Genomic DNA, 17345 nt, shown 5'->3' on the forward strand with positions numbered 1-17345 from the left:
CCATGTGATTCAGTCTGTGGGGAAAAGTCATGGTGAAAATCAAATTTACCCTCTTGGTGGGGATTTTGACTTTGAATTCTCGCATTGCTGAGTGGATTCTAATCTAATCCAGTATGATGAAAAGTGCTAAAAGAACTGGCACTGAATTAGACACAGCACCTTTTCATGTAGTGATTGCAAATCTGCTGGCTTTCTGCTGACCTCCATCATTCTGTTTATTGTAAATGGAGATCAGGCAGTCAGGCACTGACATTTCAACAACAGGCAAAATACGAAACGCATTACATCGCGTTGGAGGGATACTTTGGTTTTATCTCAGTGCTTATTATAATGCATATGCAAGTCAGATTCTCAACATAGTTGTTTTGTTGGTTGTTTTGTAGCAATGAACATGGATATAATCACCCGGAACAAATACAAAACTGTTTTTTTTTCTGTAAAAATTAAAACATTCAAGTTGTTAGTAATTCTTAAATTAGTTTATTGTAAGATGAAAACTACATTTCCTGAAAAGTACTAAAGGGTATGGCTTACTTACTTAGAAGAATCCTTATGAAACAACATTTACATGAGATGGCTGGACTTAGGGGTAATATAAATTCTATTAATAGTATGTTGTCTTCCCCCTCCTGCCAGCTCCCCCTTTCCCTGATGCTAGGCTATGTTGCCTTGAGGATGTCTCCTGTTTCAAAGTTACAAGATTTTCATAGAATTGCAGCCACTGGGCCAAAAATCCAAATGTTTGCCTCCAGCCTCATTGGCCTCCTGGTATTTGAAATATAGATTCTGTTCAGATCATGTTGTGCAGCCAAGAATTCATTTTCTTGTTGTAAATTTTGCAAGAGTTTGTAAGTCTCTCCCTGCCCCTTATAAATTTCCCACACAAGCAAATTCATTATGTGAAAGCAGTAAATTGAGAATAAAAGAAAAAACATTATACAAATGTTCACCAACTGCTTTTAGTGTATGGATAGATGTGCCTAATTTTCATAAGAAATAGTAGGAATTAATAAATTGAATATCTCACCCATTAAGTAGGCTGATAATTTATGGGCAAAGTCTTCCAGTGGCATAATTATTTTTCTTGCCTTTGTCAAAAACCTTAAATAAATTATTCTTTGAATCAAAGATATTACACTGACACAACTATGTTTATAATAAAACAATATTTTGCTTGTCCTTATCAGAAGTGAAACGTAACTAACATGCAAGCAAATTCTCTTTTGAATGTTACAGCTTTAAAGTTGCAGCTCATTTCTCATTGCAGTAGTTTAAGTGAAAACTCACAGAAAAATCCTTCCTTTTCATTTTATCATTTATCCTACTGCATACACTAGCCAACCCTTTGAGTATATCCCTTGATCTCTTTGAAAACAATTTATTAAAAAGGAATTAAAAATGGGCTCAAGGTCCAACGCATAGAAGATTATCTGTCCCTTTTCATGTTAACAGCTGGGAGTATAAAACATCTATATCTTTCATTTACGATTTTATAAGAAGAGAAAAAAGGATCATAAGAATTATGGCATGTATACAGGCAGTGGGTATATAGGGAAACTAAGTATATTGAAAAAGTCTTACTTTGAAAAGATCTGGTTGTCATGGGAATATTGTAAAACAGGGGCTACTTCTCTTATTTAACCATCACTGACAACAAGGGGGCAGAGCCTCAGCTGGGGAACGTTAGCAAAGCTTCACTGACTTCAGTGGAACTATGAGAATTTAAAGTAGCTGAGGCTCCATCCCCTTGCTTTAAAGTCACTCAAACAAGACACGTTTTATTAAGCAGAGCCCTAGTATTTAAAACAGAAGGTAGCGATCTGGTATATGCCAGTGCACTATGAATATTACTATAATGTACTGTATGGGTTTGAGTAGCTACACCATACCAAGAGACATTTAAAGCATACATGAGAAAAATCTCACCAGAAACAACATATTTGATGTAATAAGCATCATGCTATATAAATTGATTTGAGCACCATGTTCCCGGATGCATTTTGACACATTATGATCTCTACAAACAGCACAATTTGTAAGATTTTTTATTAAGTTTAAGACATCTTGTTTTAGAGTTCAAAACTGTGTCCATCATCCCAACTAAAATTTAAACTAAACATTAATATGCTAAAGGAAGATGAACATCTGATGTAGCAGTGGCATTAACAAAACATCCAGTGTGACACATAAGCAGATTGGTACACAATTTGTGAAAGGTGCAGTAGAAGATAACTGATTTATTGTTGCATCAGTCTGTGAGAATTAAGTCCCGGTGCTGTCAGTATCACACTTACTACGTGAATAGCGAGTACATTAGTGATACGCTAATATAGATAACACACAGCATTATCCAGTCTATTCTTGTGATAGGTGGCCTGTTACCTTTCACATGGAGGATGGCACTTGATGAGATAGTGCCACTAGAATTTTTAGCCCGAACAACATAGAGGCCAGCATCTGCATCACACACCTTCTGAATGAACAAAGCATGCTTTGTCTCCTTTTGTAAAAGCTTTAAGTGCTCATCTGCGGTCAATTTCTGGCCCTTCTTGTACCTGAAGCAGAGAGTCAGTTTTCAAGTCAGGTTTACATCAGTGTTTGCTGAAGCAGAATTTGCTGATTTCAGACAACCTCTACAATAATGTTAGCAGTAACAGTAATTGCCAGCAGCCACTCCCCAATTCCCTCCATTTAGACCCGTTATATTTAAACAAGATATACAAAATAGCTACCATGTTGTGTAATGTTAGAAAAGATACAAATGGGAGCCCTGATCCTGTGACCTACGCTTTACAGGCTGACACTACTGTGCCACCTCATTGGCAACAATGGGGTTCTGTTGATACCAGCTTGCAAGATTGGGTGCTAAGTTTCTGCTTTGAGAATTTTTGGTTTTATTTTTAAATAAAATCTTGCTAACAAAGGGTTAAATTCACCTATGTCTAAAGGGCCTGCAGAAGACCTGATGCATCATGTAAGCCCTGTAGTAAAGGCTTAAGTAAGTCTTAAATGGTGCACAAAGCATCATGCAAGACAAGTCCTTTGAGGAAGGATGGTTTGGTGGCTAAGGCACAGGCCAAGGACTTGGGAAACCCACGTTCAATTCCCTGCTCAGATTCCTGCATGAACTTGGGCAAGTCACTTAGGCCCACATCCTCAGAAGTATTTAAGTACCTAGTCCAAAGAAATCAATGGAAGTCAGGCACCTTTGAGGATCTAGGGCAGCTCTCTGTGTGTCAGTTCCCCTCCTGTAAAATGGGGATAAAGAACATTAAAGACTGGGAGATACCCAGATACCTATGGTGAGGATGTGGCCATGTAAGTACCTTAGATAGATTAGACAGAGACACATACATAGGAATTTCAGAAAGAGAGCATATGAGCCTGGTGCTCCCCTCACTTATACCAGTGTAAAGCTGGTGTAATTCAACTGAGCCAGGTTCTGAGCTAATGAAAATTAATGTAGCTTCACTGACTTCACCAGAAGATCTGGCCCACTGATTTCAAAGGTGGTACTGATGATTTACTTTCTGTAAAGTAGGCCCTAATTTGTCTGATTCTGTAGTTTCTACATATACTATATTTAACATTGCTCACATGCAAAACTGCCATTCCTATTATATGTCTGTTAAAATATATAAATCTGTTCAATCAAAATTGGATACAATGAATCTGGACTGACTATTCATTGTAAAAAAAAAACCCACTTTCACTATTTTCATAAAATTGTGGCCTGAGAAATGTTGAATTTAAAGTTTATTTAAAAAAAAAAAGGAAAAATCCCAGCAACATATTCTTTTGTGCTGAATCAATGTTTAATAGCACTTAAAAACAGAATTGTAAAGACCTCTTAATTCATCAGCAATATCTTCTCAAAGTGTAGGAGACAGGGATTAAAAACTGACGACTGTATTACTGATATAGGCAGAATGTACTGAGTGTTTCAGTATTTGATGTGTTTTGCAATTCTTCAGGGAAAAGTTCAGCTTATTAAAAGACTACCAAAAATAAATTGTACTCCGTATGTGATAGTTTATGGTATGTGGTAAACACTCTCTCTCTCTGCAAATGGAGAGATGTTTCTCTATCGGCCTCTGCTTTCCATTGTAGTACTAGGTATTGCAAAAACTTGGACTAAAATAGCTCCCGGTGCATGGACCCCTATTAGCAAATTAAAACAGAGGTTCTCTGTGGGAATTTGGAGAAAATAAGTGGATGATATGGCTATGGGAAATTAGAGTTGGGTTTTATTAAAATAAACCAGCACATAAAGTTCTAAAGATGACTTTATTGTGAAATCTTCTGGACCCTCCATCACTCTCTTACAATCATTAGTAAAGGATTTATTAAAAGATTTTTACTCTGAAGAGATATTTATATTTCTCACTGATAAAAGTTCCTACAAATGTAATAAAAACAACATACTTTTGATTGTTAAAACCTGTGAATGGGAAATGTGGAGCAGACAAAGTGAATATTCAGTGAAAAACTGGAGTTCCTCGTGTATAAACTTATTTTCTTTGCGTTCATTCTCTCCACTTCTTGGGAAGAGGGGATGCTTGCAAGTAGCAGGCACACTGATAAGGAATTAATCTACAGTAAGTTGGCTCTGAAGGGGGAATTTTCTTTCACAATCATTTTAAAAAGTGGAATGTTATACTGAAAAATAATGTAACAGAAAAAAGTGTTTGATGTGTTTGCATTTGAAAATAAATGTTTGCTGCTCTGATTATTCATAAAGTTGACAACAGTGATATTATTTCAAGTGGGTTAATTGAAAAAAAAAAAAGTTTTCTTTGCAAATGGAACCATGCAGAAGTGTGGAGTGATATAGATAACAAGCAATTCTCTCTAATTTTCAGATTAGTACACACAGTTATAAGTAGTGCAATGTGTATTTCTATAGGTATATTTAGGTTTTCTCATTATAAGCTACCCACCATGTCAGTGAAGGCTCTGGAAATCCTGCTACTTCTACTTCCAAAGTCACCGGAGAACCTTCCATGACGGTTACATTGGACAGCAGTTTGGAGAAGTTAGGCGCCTGTCCAGATAGGCTGGCCATGCTGTTCTTTTCTGATGCGCTTTTAATCTCTTGTTGGGTGACCATCTGCCTCTGACAGCTTCTGGTGGTGTCTGATTGAAACATGAGACCTGAGAATGCATCAGGCAAAGCATGCAGTCTATCCTGGGTTTTAGTAAAGTTATTAATGTCATGCAATTGTTCTTGTGTTTCTGTCATGCTTTGGTGAGCTTCATTGTGTTGTATATGTCTCTCACGCACTTCACTGATCATGCTACATGCAGGCTTTGCATGTATTGTGCAGGAAGCAGTGATGTTTTCAGGTACGTCTGGTGAACTACAAGTCAAAGGAGATTCCATTCCAAATTTTGGATAGTGATCTATGGTAGATGGGAACAATCTCTCTAACTCATCTGATGTGGTTTCCCTTCTATGATTTGAAGTGTCAGCATAAGCAACAGGTGTTAAGAGATCAGACTCATCAGTCATTCCTTTACTGCCAGAGTTTATCTGCGTTTGCAAACTACAGGAGCTGACATGCAGACTAGGAGAACTACAGCAGGGCTGCTCTCCCAGCTCAGCTTCAGAATGCAGGAGGTCGGATTCAGGCATCTCGGACAGCAAGGGCCAAGAGCTATCATCAGGTGATCTACATTTATATTCCTCGCTGGAGGGCGTTTCTTCTGCCAGCAGCTCAGCCTGTAAACTATCCTCTTTGGCAGAAGGAGCCAGCGCCATATCCTGTGAAACGAAATCCTCACCAGCTGGGCAGACAACTGAAATATCAGCCAGTCTCGTCTCTTCCTTAAAAATAGAACAAAACGAGAGAACAAGTTACTGTAGCGCACATCCATATTTTCATGCACAAGTTAGAAATAATATTTGGAATATTACTTCTTATTTAAACTCAATCCACTCTGGGAAGCAGGAAGAAATTTATGTGGCAGAGAATCACTAGCAGAAATTTTGCAGTTAGGTAACAGGAGCTCCAAACAGCTTGTATACAGTCTGAAAGGAAATACAATCTGAACACTTTATATTTTTATTGATATAACACCTAATATCAACGTACAGGTTTTCGTGTGAACAGGTGTCAGCCAGTAGATTCCCTGTGCTCTGTGTTTACATGGGTGTTTGTTAATCTGCTACTGCTTTGTGAATGGTCACCATAGTAACATGGTATAGTATCTATTTCCTGCATGAGTTTGACTATACCATTCCTTCTTTATAATAGTAAAGTTACTGTGGCCTTTAATTCTCTTGGGAAGAAAGTGGCTGGTTGCAGTTTGTGGGTTTAGGAGCTAGTCCAGCAGGTTTAAGGAATTTTTAGAACATTTTAAACTTTTTTGTTTTCTGGTCAGTTGACTCAGACCTTGCCTGCATCATTACTGGGAGCAAAAACATTACTATTATTTTAATATTATAAGATCAGGACCAAATACAGATTAATTTTCTCTAATCATATTCACATAAAGTAGTTGCACATGGCACATGATTGCACAGTTGCAGCTGCAAACCAGCATAGATGTAGGCCAGATCTACACTAGAAAATTAGGTTGGATTAGAAAATCCACACCCTTGAGTGAAATAGTTAAGCCGACCTTAGTCCCTATGTAGACAGCACTAGGTTGACAGAAGAACTCTTCCATTGACCTAGCTACTGCCTCTCGGGGAGGTGGATCACCTATGCCAATGGGAGAACAGCTCCTGTTGGTGTAGGTAGGTGTTTACAATGAAGCAGTACAGCACTGCAGCTGTGCCACTGTAGCATTTTAAGTGTAGGCAAGCCCCTAGTCTGGTTTATTTAATTGCTTCTGTGCCTGGACTTTGGCCAGGGTTTTGTACAATGGTAATTGTGAAAGGTGCAATCACATACCCTCCATCCCATTAAACTACATTTGAACCAAAGCTCCGGGAAGGTACTTTGAGAGCACAATCCCCTTTTTGTGGTCCAGTGCTCCTGTTAAGCTCTGTATAAATTATTTCATCAATCAGCCAAGTGCATTAATTGAATGTATAGGTCTCCAATTTTCTGTCACTATCTCCGTCCACCACACATATTGTCACTAACAAATGGCACATTAAGTGTGTGTGTACATGCGCAGTCCTAGCTGGCAAGGATGCAGCTGGATCTTCTTAGTGGCCTCCAAGATAAGTGTCCAGTGACCATTTCAACAGGATCTTTCCTTCTGCATTGTTAGTTAAGTGTTGCTCTGCTTGTAACTACTTTTACCGGTCTTCAGCACACACAGTAAACAAGACATTCAGCAGTAAAAGAAAAAGAGATCTGCCAAAAATATATCCAGGCCCCTGGGCCAGATATCAGTCCTAACACGGCACCAACAATATAGCTTTGTTGTTCAACCCTGGCACTTCGGCCAGTTGAAGGCTGTGGTGATTCACTACCCAGACACATCAGTCTCTTTTGGTGAACTGACTGGAAAAAGCAGGAGTTCTACTGCTTTTATTCTGTCTGAAATGATTAATTTGGTAATGAAATGAAGTGGGCTTGGAATTCATTTGCTATAAACATCCACCATTTGATGAACTCTGACCTCACAAATATTGAAAAGAGAATAGAAAATGGGTGTCAACATGGCAAATAAAAATTTCAGTTCTTAATTTGCTGAAAAGTGTGTGAATGGATTTCCCCTGCTATTCACTCAGATCTAGTCAGGACTACTGCATCAAGCCAAGATGTTAGGGTTGGTGATATTGTCTATTGTTTATTAGAACTGTGATTAATTGCTAACCGGACATATCGAACTCATTTGACCTTCCGATATTGTCACGTATACCTGCTTCAGCTTCAGTCCTGCCCAGGCTTGCACTTCATTGAGCCCCGAACTGTATCTGGAGTTCCAGAGACCAAGATCAGACTCTATGTAGTACTTCAATAACAAAGTTAGACTAAGTCTATTTATTAGAATATTACCAGAGTGAGAACGTTCTGGAATAATATTAAAGCCTGAGCAGGCATATTTTAAAATGATAGGGCTAAGTAATTTCTAAACAGCTAGTCTCTATGCTCTGAATGAAATCAATGGCCCAGGTCCTTCCCCATAAGGCTGATTTGTTCCACTTCATCTATATGAAGTGACGCCATATAGCCTACCATGAAGGCCACACCAACAAAGAGACTCTTTCAGTGGCATACAGCAGCTAGGCTAAAAGGCTGTGTAGCATGAGAAAAGAAGGTGTATATTGTGCTTTCCTGCACCCCAGCAATCTTCAGTGGCTGTAATGGCTGGTAGATAGGTTGATTGGCAATGGGACTAAATTTGAGCATCCTTGAGTCTGCTCTAATTTATGGCGGGGATTTGGGCCTGGTGTGCAACAGGACCCAGGATTGAGGAAGTACAAAGGTTTGTATGCCACCGCTAAGGACCAAGAATACTAATACTGAAACAACTGAATGGAATTGAGTCCCAAAACTTTAGGTGAAATCCTGGCTCTATTGAAGTCTACAGCAAAACTCCCACCGATTTCAATCGAGTCCATATTTCACTCTGCAATTAAAAAAGGGAGCCCAGGCTAGACTTGGTATTGGAATGGGAGTAACACACAGTATGTTAATTAAGCTTACTTCCAGTTCATCAGCAGAAAGGAAGCCTTTTGTTTTTAAACAAACAGCTTATTGTTAGCTGTGTAGCACCAAGATTTCACACAAGTTAGCTTGTAGCATTCTTCATCCATATGGTCAGATTGTCAAACATTATCTTAAACATTATCTTAAACATTATCCATCATCAGCTATCCTAGTTTTCTTTCTTTCTTTTTTTAAAAATTTTACTTGAATTTACCACCTCCCACCCTGAGGAATATTTCACAGTTATTATGGTGCTTTATTTACATGTACTTAGATGAATCAGGATCTTGAGGTTCCAATCTGTTATTTATAGTAAATAAATTAATCCCAGTAATTTAAATATTTCTCTTGCTTTGCTTGTCCCACTAAGTCCCATATTTAGGCACTGACAATTTGGGAGTTTTCGTATGCAATTTCTGTATATCCACTGAATAAAAACAATTTAGCCCATTAAGATTTTCATTCCTTTAAATACATGCATGATCATGTATTGTAATTCTTTGAGTCAACCTTACTTGGTTCCATTATGCATTATCATCAGCATGCACAGCATTATTTGGTTATTTATTTCTGATCTCTACTGCATGTAACTCAGGCAATAAAAAAGGTGACTGAACTGTTTTCAGGTGGGCATGAAGAAGATTATTTGCTGCTGATTTAGTGTTGTTGCCTATTTGATATAGAGCCTGTAGCAATTGCACCACAGATTATGTATGACATGTCACCATGCTGAACTGGTGACAGCTGTAATTGTGTTCCATCACATTTTCATTAGACACCTGCTCTGCTATCATTTACATTGACACAAATCTGGAGTAACTCTACTGACTTATTGGAATTACTCTGGACTTACATCAATGTAACAGAGCAGAAACTGATCCTAAAAATCAGTCTGTCAGAGTTTCAGCATCCTTTGCTAATTACTCAATTGTAGGACAAAAGTTCCTTTGAGACTAGGGGAGAATTTGCTTAAGTTTTGATTTTTAAAAATTAAATGTCAGAATGAACCGTAGAAATCTTTTTAAGATGGGTGGTGAGAAGCATATTGTTGTTTTCCATTTTAATTCTGATTTCTGGCCTTTCAGTGAGTGTATCTGACTCTACCTAAAAGGAAAAAAAAAAAATTAAAGCAACATAAATCATTTAGGTCTCCAGTACCAAAACATTTTGATAGATAAAAGCACTAGTCTTTCAACTTTGTCTGGGTCAAATCCAACCTGAGCTATGAGTGAAATATTTATATCTGCAATAATTTATTACATTGTCTGTTAGGAGAAATAAGAATGTGAGGGTATTGGGGAATATTAAGAGTAGGGAACTAAAACAGTAGCTTAAGTATCATAATAAGAGTAACCCCCCTAATATTATTCCCATGAGCCTTACTGTATTGTAAATGGACAGGGCAGAGTTAGACTCTACTCATGGAAAGGTGGAATCCTGCGGATACAGTCCCATGGAAAATAGGGAGAGGAGTAAGAAGCAGCAGCAGACAGAGATGGGAGTGGCAAGGAATAGAAATGGAGAAGAGGGATCAGCTGACTAAAATTGGATATTACAATTCCACTGAGGAGGATGTGACAATCTCACCACTACACAGTGGTTGAGAAGAGGAACAAAGGAAAGGAGATATACCCCAGATCCCTAGGTGGGCCTCTCAAGGATTGAACTCACAACCGTGGGTTTAGCAGGCCAATGCTCAAGCCACTGAACTAGCAAGTTGAACAGGAGGTAAGGGGAGGAAGAGGAGAAAATGGAAAGTGAAGGGATGGGGAAGAACTACACTGATCCATGCCCATGTTGAGGGAGGCTTCCAGTCAGTTGAAGTGATAGATTACAGACCTTTTAGCAATGCACCAAAAATTTTAGTTTACACGAAGTTCCAGTGCAGAAATATTTACTAACCTCTTGCTTTGCTTTGGTAACTTCCTTATATGTCTCCTGCCTGTTTCTTTCTTGTTTTCTTGGTATAGTGGCTGACTCCTCAGCAAAACCACCTGTATCAGATGTTTTTTCTTTTAACACATCTTCCTGTTATATAAAGAGAAACTGCAGGGACTGAGCACTACAAAGTAATAGTTAACTGTTTGTTACACTAACATCCTGTACATGGTGGTAAAGTAAACATTTGAAATATATATTACAATCTGTTACCAGTACAGTGTAAATTGGTTATGGCAGACCTATTAGGCAAAGCCTGATTTGTCCATTTTACACAATATCTAGGATATGCCTGGACCAAAGGTGACAGAAGCTTTTCTAGGGTAGGGAAACTGAAGACAGTACATAGAACTGTCTGGAGAGCTGACCTGTTTGGCAAGGAAGCTGGGAAACTTCAAGGAGACTGTTCCCAGAAACAGGGGCAGCAAAGGGAACAGAAAATATTATGGAAGTGGAACCTTTAGAAAGAGCAGATAACTAAAACATGGGTATAGATTTTATGGAACTTGTTCTGGAAAGGGAAGGAGCCATTAGAGAATCTCCAAGAAGTGCAATATGATTCTAAATGTCTAGAGGATGGAGAGGGGAAAGTTCTCTCTATCTCTAAAGCAACAGCCACATAGATGATCTGTTTCGCTTGGGAAACTAACTCTCTCCCCACTGTCTGGGCCCAGATTACCCAGAAATTTTACATCAATGATGTATCATTTTCTTTTGGCTGACTGATATGCATTTCTAGAATATTTTGTCATCTGAATACCTCTCGGAAGACTGCACAACCTCTTATAAGTAGGCATGTGAATAGCATAAATTCAACCTACCATACTGTATTTTATTAAGGCAGCATAAATTCCTTGAGAACCGGTAAAACAGAAATCTAGACTTTAGCTTCAAAGGACACCAATGTGCTGCAAACCAAGGAAAGCCAGAAATTCTATAGTTATAGTTTTATACTTATAACTTCAGCTGAGTGGAGTAAAATTACAGTCCTGAATAAGTCTCTCTAGCAAAAATGCTGTCTCACCATTTTTCCATTCAACTGTGAGAATACCATTACATGTAGAAAATTGCTCTAGAGTGCACTGCAGTGCTCTTCCTAGAAGCCAGTTTATTTTTCTGGAAACAAACTTTTATATTTCCCTTGAAAGAAACCCAAAGTAATTTTCCTTTTGATATTTGACAGCCATGTCAGATTACGTATGACAGTGTAAGGTGACCTTGTTGTGTGTGCGTGTGGTTTTATTGCTTTTTTAAAAAAGATAAAAAAGGAATCAATCCTGTTGGCTGAGAACACTGTATATATTCAGACACTTTACTGAATGACTTATTCATTAAAAGATGCAGGTGAAAGCCAGTCAGACATATTGTGAATGGACTATATGAGCATTAGTTTAATCTTTGAGAACACAATACATCTCAGGAAAGGAATATCTTTCATTTGGTGAAGAGTACAGGTTGAGGAATAATCCTCTCTCTCGCTCTCTCTTTCAAGCAAATTTCACCTCTGATATATTCCTTTTGACTGGTTAGAACTTATTTCTCTGAACATTCTAAGAGTGTAATTGAAATAAAAGGTTACAATGATCAGTTAAGAGTGTTTGATGGTCCAGAGCTGAGCATCTGACTTGATTTGCATTTGTTATTATTTCATTAATATATTCGTTTTTAGAAAACAAAGTGTCTACAGGTAATAGGCTCTCGTTCTATGCACTGGGTGCCTAATTTTTACATGAAAACACATAAAAAACAAAAGGACTGCCCATCAAATAATCACTCCAACCCTCAATCCATGTCCTCCATAATAGTGCGAGAAAAGAGAAAATATAAATAATTTATAAATGCATAAAAAAGTTAAGATTGTGTTTAAAAGCAAAGAGGCTAAGTTTACAAAGCAGTCAAAGAAACAAAGAAATTTCATGTGGTGAAGACACTATTATCATCTAATGAGTTTCATTCTAAAATGGATGTTTGCTCAAACATCCCCAAGGCACGTTTTGAAAGATATCCAGATACAAAGGAGGGATACCTAGGAGGAATTAACTGTCTTTTGAAATATATACAGAGAAGGCAAGTTACTTGTGTATTTCACTTCTCCTTATCCATGATCAAAATAGTTATTTGAAATAGCCCAACTCCCTTTGAAACGCCCACAGGCAAATTAGGAGGAAAACTAAAAGACTTCCTTGTCAAGAGACAAGGGATAACGAACTGAAGCAAATATGCTTTAACTTGGAAAATTATTAACTCACCAATAATACACAATCACAGCAATGTCCAAACATCGTAATTAAAAGGTTTAGACATCTGAACACAAAGCCTCAGAGGGAATATTGAGTTATAGGAGGAGTAGAGGGGACAGGCAGCTATCTGGCCCACTGCCCTTGCTCTGGGAAAAAACCCAAACAAAAGCCAAAGATAAACATGCCAAGGGAACAAACTGTCAGCATGGGAGGTAAGTGAATTACTGAGATATAAAATGTATTTGCCAAAAAACTGTTAAAAAGAGGTTTCAGAGTAGCAGCCGTGTTAGTCTGTATCCGCAAAAAGAACAGGAGTACTTGTGGCACTTTAGAGACTAACAAATTTATTAGAGCATAAGCTTTCGTGGGCTATTGCTTATGCTCTAATAAATTTGTTAGTCTCTAAGGTGCCACAAGTACTCCTGTTCTTTTTGTTAAAAAGAGCTATGCTTGAAGCTGCACGTCACTTGGGTCAAGCTAACACTAAGAAGCAATATTACACTTTCCTTTGCAATCATTCTATACCTTTCAAAACCACAACTGTCAGAACATCTGGAAAGGAATAGTTACAGGATCCAGATGGTTTCCCAGTGCCACATAATCCTTTCACCATTCAGGGTCACCCCCACCACCTCAATATTGTCCCCTAAAATTTGCAAAAATAGATGCAATAAATAAAAAAAAAATGGCTAGGATTTTAAAATCCCATTTCCCATTCAAAGGATCCAATTTAAATTGAATTGACACATACAATCTTCAGGAATGGAGAACTGCTCTGACAGATCCTATGAGGCCCATTAAAGTGGGTTCTTGTCCTGAAGACTTTAGCAAGGCCATCGCAGAAGGCTATAGGAGGGGAAGACTTATCTACATTGACAGATCTAATTCTCATTTACATTCCTTTATACTGCTTTGGCAGTGCAAAAAGGTGTTCGTGTGAATGAGAATTAGGCTCTTAAATCTTTAAGAACTTAAAGTCCTAGATCAATAGCTTAGCGTTTACATGGATAAAAGCTTCTGCCTTTCTATGTCCCCAGTCACGCCATGCCTCTAATTCCTGGCACCTCTTTCCATTACCCTCATTTTCTTCCTTCATCCTCTATGCCCTGACAGTTTCTTGCCCACCTCCTCCATCTGCCTCCTCCACAGCTCCCAACTCCATGCCTTGGCAGAGCTCACCCAGCCCCTATACTTCCTGTTCCCCTGACCCCCTCTTCTTGACTCTTGCTCCTCCATGTTTCCCCACTTCTACAGCCATGACTGAAGTCTATAGCAGACCAATTAATAATTATGAAAATTGTAACGTATCTTTAATCATTCCTTTGTTTACATATGCAAATAGCTCTGCATAAGTAAGGCCTAAGTTGTAGCCACCAGTAGCAGGATAGGATGAGAAGACAAGGAAACATGAAACAAAATTTAGGATACATGCAAATTTGAACAGAACAGAGCATTTTACCACCTAGCTACATTTATATGGAATCAGAGCTGGGGCTCTCTTTCAGCCTGATTAAAAAAAGACAAAATATCAGTTTCTCATTTGCTCTTAATTTGTGGTCTGGGTCTGGGGAAGGAAAATGCTGTTTCTTTCCCTCAGGGCCTCTGCTCATACTTTGTATGCCTCTTCTTTACACATCTGCTCTAACAAATTTCTAGTTAATCCCCTCTCTGCCTACCTAAGTGCGCTTGTCTTCACTACTGGGGTAAGTCAACCTAATTTACTCGACGTAGCTTAGGTTGACTTACTGCGGTGTCTTCACTGTGCTGCATCAATGGGAGACGCTCTCCTGTCGATTTACCTTAATCTTCTTGGAGAGCTGGAGTACTATGGTCGACCGGAGAGCACTCTGCCGTCGATTTAGCAGGTCTTCACTAGACCAGCTAAATCGACCTCTGCTGCATTGATTGCAGCAATGTCAATCTTTACGTAGTGACGACCAGCCCATCATAAACACATTTATGTAAGTATTTTTTGTAATTCAGGGGACCAGGATCAGTTGGGGAATTAAAAAGACTCTTCAGCAAGGCCAACAAAGCAAAACAAATCTGGAAACAAAGGCATGAGATTAAAAAAGTTAAGAAATTGCTCAAAAAGTCAACAACAGGGAAATGTTTTATGCGTCTTAACTTCAAACTTCTCCAACCTTCCAAGAAAATTTTTATCATGAGAAATGATTTAGCATGTGCAATTTTTGAGGTTATAGTTTCTTTGGGGGAGAAATTGAGCTTATAATAGGAATCGAGCTTCATTCTTAACTATGGAGTGGCTACTGCAATTCCATAATTCCTACTTAATCAGTATATTGTAACTAAATGGTTATGCATAAATAAGTATATTTATCAGAGTGTTAGGCTAGAAATACTATTATTTTGCTTTAGCATTTATTTTATGATTCTGTTTTCTAAACTGAAATTACTCCTTTTAACACATTTTGACAGCAATTTTTGGTGGGAGTGGGGTGGAGAGAAGTCAAGACTGGCTGTTTGACATTCCCAGAAGTAAGGCACCTAAGTCTTGTGACATCAAAGGAAGTGGAAACAGGAGAAGAAGTACTTGAACTGTGAATTTCCTCCTCAAAAGGTTGCTTGAGGGCACTAATTGCAGTGAGAAGGGAGTACAAGGAGAGTTTAAAGGCCAGGAGGAACTGTAGTTATTAGACACAGCATTATGTCTGTGCTGTAATGGAAGAATAACTGGTAAGACAGAGCTCGTTGTGCTTTAAAAATCGGTGTCATTAAGAAGTACACTGACTCCCTCAAATTGTCTCTCTATAGTTTCTTAATACAAAATACTTATCAAAATACTGGCATTATATAAGCTATTTTAAAAGTGTCGTGATATATTCTCCAAATAAAATGAAATTACCACAATCTGCTCTTCAAGTTCTCTTAAAGAGATACACAATTCATCAATAGAATCAAGAACTTCTTTGTGTCTTTTTATTGTTCTCTCAATATATTTCCTTCCTTCTTCAAAACCTACAGTCAGAAAACAAACAACACAACAATGAAACCAATACAATATTATATCAGACAAATAATTGCACTTTTCTGTAGGCTCTGTTTTGTTCCATTAGTTTTACAGTATAGGGTGAAATCCCTCCCAACTTAAAGCATTATGGTTACGGGCCTTCACAATCTATCCGAATCTTTAGGGTCAGTTCCTCCCTGACTAAACAATGTCACTGACCAGCTGACAAATGATTTTAAAGGGAAAGTGAACCGTACAAGTCTCTCTAGGGCTAACAGCTCTTTTATTCAGCCAGGGAAGACTTAAAAGGGGGTTTTCAGTCCAAAAATTATGCTGACCTCCCTGTCAAGGGGGAAAAAAAACAGTGAAGGGGATGAGGAGGCCTTTCCCAATATAAGGGTGTACAGAATGTGAAGGAACCCCCAGCAGCATTTCTGGTTGATTGGTGTCAAAAACAGTCTGTTCCCCACACCCTATTCTACAGTAGTTAGGCTTAAAATGGTGAGCATGGCAGATAGACAGTGGCTGCTGGCCCCCTCCATACATAATTTTCAACATTGAAAAAATTGTAAATTTGGGGGTACCTAAGTACATATTAAAATTGTAATCTCGACATTTGTCTTATCAGTTTTCACTAAGCAGCCCAGGACTGGGGATGTCTCTTTTCCCACCAGCGGGTGACACGCATGAGCTCCTCTAGTCATAGGGCTTTAACACTAACCCACAGGCTATATGGCGGATGATTAGGTGGCTTAACTAAGCAAGGACTGGAGAAATGAATGACATCATCAGACCGTTTTCTCCTGCCCCAGTGTTTATTTTGTTGGGTTCGGGGCCTGTACCCTGGGCTGTCCTTTTCTTCTGGATATGTTGGCCAATTGTGCAGTTAGGTTCCCCAGCCTTCTAGGAGCTACTACAGTAGAGATATTTTCTGACAAATTGGGTTGTAAGTTAATAGCATTGAATTTATAAGGAACTCAGGACCTAATTTTAAAGGACCTCCTGATTGTGTGCACTCAGTTCTTGTGTGTGCAGCCATTTGCACATGCACAACTTGCACTTCTACATGTAGCCATGCAAAGACAGGTTTTATTTGCATAAACTGGTATGTATACCCAATTTGTACTCTGAAAAATGTGGCCCTCAGTTCTGTGACTACCAAAAATGGTTATGAATTTCTTGAACTTTCATGGACTTTTCATGGGCACTTAATCAAGTTTTATCAATTATGCAAATAATTGAGCACGGGTGTGGTATGTTCTATCTAGCTGACAATATTAAGTAGAGGGCAGCTGCTTTCTGTACTAGCCAGATTTTCTGAGGGGCATCTACAGTTCCCTCCAGTTGGAGCCTGATAGATCAAGTAACTAGAAAGTCACTGGGAGATACAAGAAGAGAATCCAGATCTTCTGACTTCCACGCCTGTGCTTAAAACACAAGCTTCCCTTCTGTCACTATAACATCTACAGAGCAATCGGCCAGCTACTACATCAGAGAGATAAGGTGGTTGAGGTAATATCGTTTACTGGACCAACTTCTGTTGGTGGAAGTTAAGCTTATCTCTCTAATATCCTGGGATGGACA

At 38.5% G+C, this 17345-nt stretch overlaps 1 protein-coding gene across 8 annotated transcripts in view; it reads right to left on the reverse strand.

Moving 5' to 3' along the window:
- CCDC141 (coiled-coil domain containing 141) overlaps positions 1–17345 on the reverse strand; it is a 152842-nt gene that overhangs the window by 18909 nt on the left and 116588 nt on the right. For 4 of the 8 annotated variants that reach the window (XM_034785769.1, XM_034785767.1, XM_034785768.1 and 1 more), the window contains 4 exons: positions 15657–15769; positions 10515–10640; positions 4941–5827; positions 2383–2555 (listed from right to left, as the gene is read on the reverse strand). In XM_034785769.1, coding sequence (XP_034641660.1) covers positions 2383–2555; positions 4941–5827; positions 10515–10640; positions 15657–15769 — 1299 coding nt within the window. The other 4 variants (XM_034785771.1, XM_034785774.1, XM_034785770.1 and 1 more) reach the window with 3 other exon arrangements.

The sequence above is a fragment of the Trachemys scripta genome, chromosome 11 (genome assembly GCF_013100865.1).
Source record: "Trachemys scripta elegans isolate TJP31775 chromosome 11, CAS_Tse_1.0, whole genome shotgun sequence".
Lineage (NCBI taxonomy): Eukaryota > Metazoa > Chordata > Testudines > Emydidae > Trachemys > Trachemys scripta.